General features: G+C 38.6%; 1 protein-coding gene across 1 annotated transcript; it reads left to right on the top strand.

Annotated features, from left to right (window-relative positions):
- The first annotated feature begins 2,068 nt into the window (after positions 1–2,068).
- Positions 2,069–3,017, top strand: LOC116627926 (olfactory receptor 2G3-like). The gene is given in 2 exon segments (XM_032397902.1): positions 2,069–2,149; positions 2,151–3,017. Coding segments are annotated over 2 exon segments (948 nt in total).
- The last annotated feature ends 500 nt before the right edge of the window (positions 3,018–3,517 follow it).

Consider the following 3,517-nt stretch of genomic DNA (forward strand, 5'->3'; position numbering starts at 1 on the left):
AGAAGGGAAAACAGGAGCGAGAAGAGAGCGAAAGGAAGAGTAGGCATAGATATAGACGGAGGTTCTATAACAGTAGCAAACACTTAAATAGGCCTCATTGTGTGATAGATGATGGATGAAAAAGAGATGGTAGATATTGGATTGACAGATGATGATGGATAGATAGTTGATAGATAGATGAAAGATAGATGATAGATGATTGATAGATAAATAAATAGATGATAGATGATAGATAGATGATGATGATAGATGATAGATGATAGATAGATAGATAGATGAGAGATAGATGATAGATTGATAGATGATAGATAGATGATAGATAGATAGATAGATGATAGATAATGATAGATATAGGAAGATGATAGATAGATGATAGATAGATGATAGATGATAGATAGATAGATAGATAGATAGATAGATGATAGATGATAGATAGATGATAGATAGATGATAGATAATGATAGATAGGTAGATGATAGATAGAGATAGAGAGAGATGATAGATAGATGATATCTATCTATTGATAGATGATAGATAAATAGATGATAGATAGATAGACGATAGATGATAGATAGATAGATAGATGATAGATAAATGATAGATAGATAGATAGATAGATAGATAGATAGATAGATACATGATAAATAGATGATAGATAGATAGATAGATAGATAGATAGATAGATAGATAGATAGATAGAGGCAGATTTATATAAAAATTCTTTTAAGTTTTTCAAATAACCATGTAAGATAAGGACTATTTTTATTCTCACTTTTTAAATGAGGAAATCAAAATGTGGAGAGGTTGACTGTCCATGTCACAAGTGATTGAGACCCAAGCTCAGCATTCACTGCACTCAACCACTACACTATACAACAACAGAGTTGAGGACAGAGAAAATTAACCTAACTGGACTGAAAAAAAAAAAAAAAACAGAGTGTTTCCTTTATTTTTTTTTTGAAAGAAATATGCCAGATTCAAAGGATTGCATGCCACTTTCTTTATGATATGAGTGAAGGATGTCATAAAGACTTGGGCTGACTGGGTTCAAAGAAGAGTTTCTCATCATATTTAGGATATTCCAGCTCTATCCTTACTTCAGTACCAACTGCTAAGGCAGTATTTATACAGAATCAGACCCATCTTTTAAAAACTTCTCATACAATTATGAGGATTATCCCATCAACATAGTTGAAGGTTTCAGGATGGTGTTTATTGAATTACAAAGTCATCACTGGAGAAGAAAAAATCCGTATTGATATTTTCCTGAACTTTGAAGGATGAGGTACTCACTTCCCTATAGGAGATCTTAAACTGAACAAGCCTAAAGTTTACACTTCCATTTTAGGGGTACAATTAAAAGTATGTGGACTTGTACATTATTGCAACACTCTACTCTGTGTTCATGATATCAGTACCAGGATCTTTTACTTGAATCTAAATTTGACAATTGATTTTCTTCTCCCCCTCTCCCCAAAGGGGGACATTGAGACTTCCCATGTAGGACAATAAGCAATTATTTACAAATCACACCTTCAGTCACTACTGGAAACATAATTTTGATGATGAACAGAATTTGAGAAACTTTATTCCTGAATGTTTTTATAGAATATTACTGAGAGCCTGTTATTCATGAAAGACTTTTTAAAAATAAGCTTTTTTTCTGTTTTATAAATTCCCATTGCTACATAATAGTATTTCAAGATATTTTAGCTTTTAGCTAAGCATTTGTAGTTTTTCATTTGTTGAAATTCTACTCATTTGCACATTTTTGTCAGTCTTATTTCAAGCTAGTGCTCATAACCCTAGAAACCAAAATAATCTTTGCAAAATTCTGTACCTAAAAATTTTTAAAGCCCCCTATTTCACACATCTTTCCATATAAGAAAGCTTTGTGAAATTTTTGTGTAGTCTTCAAATATAGTTAACGTACAAAATTATAAATAAACTGCATGGTTTTTATACAGCTTTAATAAGTGTCAAATAAAGTACAGATCCAAAATTTTAAAAAAATACAAAAGTCACACTTAACCCTCTAAACTGGGTCTCTCTCTTTCCAGCCATACATATGGTGGGTACCATGGAAAGAGAAAATGTGAGTTTCCCCAGCACAACTGTGTTGCTGTGCTTCTCAGATTATCCATGGCTAAGAAATGCCCCTCTTTGGAGTGGTCCTGGTCTCTTACATCCTCACCCTGATGGGGAATAGCTCCATCATCTTTCTTTCCATAGTGGAGCCCAGACTCCAGACCCCCATGTACTTCTTCCTGGACAATCTCTCTCTGCTGGACCTTTGTGTCACCTGCACCATTGTGCCCCAGCTGCTGGCCAACCTCTGGGGGGCAGAGAAGACCATTGCTTCCTGGGGCCGCATCACCCAGGCCTACCTCTTCCACTGGACAGGATGCACTGAATGTGCTGTACTGGAGGTAAAGGCTTTTGATCGCTATGTGGCTATCTGCCAGCCCCTCCAGTATACTCTCATCATGAGGCCCCGGGTGTGTTTGCAACTGGCAACTGCTGCCTGGTCCAGTGGCCTGGCCAACTCAATGCTCCAAGCTACACTCACTCTCCAGCTCCACCACTGTGGTCACCATACACTCAACCACTTCTTCTGTGAAGTACCTGTCCTGATCAAGCTGGCCTGTGGTGACACCACTGCTAATGACCTGTCCCTGGCTGTGGGAGCCATCCCTTTTGCACTGAAGGCTCCTCGGCTTGTGCTAGTCTCCTACACATTCATTGCCAAGGATGTGTTGAAGTTACCTTCAGCTGACAGAAGGTACAAGGCCCTCAGCACCTGCAGCTCCCACTTGGAGGTTGTCATCATGTACTTTGGACCAGCCATCTACATGTACCTCCAGCCCCCTGCCAATAGCACTCAGGCCAGATTCATGGCCTTCTTCTACTGTGTTATCACCCCACTGCTCAACCCACTCATCTACACCCTGAGAAACAAAGATGTGAAGAAAGCGTGCAAGAGGATCCTACAACCCCAGAGTGAGGTAAAATCCTAAAAAAGGATAGAAGTCATAAAAAAGACAGGCAATCTCTGTTTGTCTCCTGGGCCAACCACATGCACAACTCAGTAAATATTGGCAAGTCTCTTTCCAAATGAAGGTTCAACAAAAAATTAAAAACAGATCTACCCTATGACTCAGTAATTGCACTACTGGGTATTTACCCCAAAGACACAGATATACTGAAAAAAAGGGGCACCTGCACCCCAATGTTCATAGCAGCAATGTCCACAATAGCCAAACCATGGAAAGAGCCAAGATGCCCTTCAACAGATGATTGGATAAAGATGTGGTCCATATATACAATGGAATATTACTCAGCCATCAGAAAGGATGAATACAGACAGGAAAAGATGGTGGAGGAGTAGGGGACCCTATTCCAACTGGTCCCTAGAATTGAGCTGGATATCTACCAGACCACTCTGAACACCCACGAAATCAGCCTGAAATGTAAGAAGATAGATCTGGATCTCTACAAACAGAATATCGCAGGCGGT

This window comes from Phoca vitulina, unplaced genomic scaffold (assembly GCF_004348235.1).
Source record: "Phoca vitulina isolate PV1807 unplaced genomic scaffold, GSC_HSeal_1.0 scaffold106, whole genome shotgun sequence".
Classification (NCBI taxonomy): domain Eukaryota; kingdom Metazoa; phylum Chordata; class Mammalia; order Carnivora; family Phocidae; genus Phoca; species Phoca vitulina.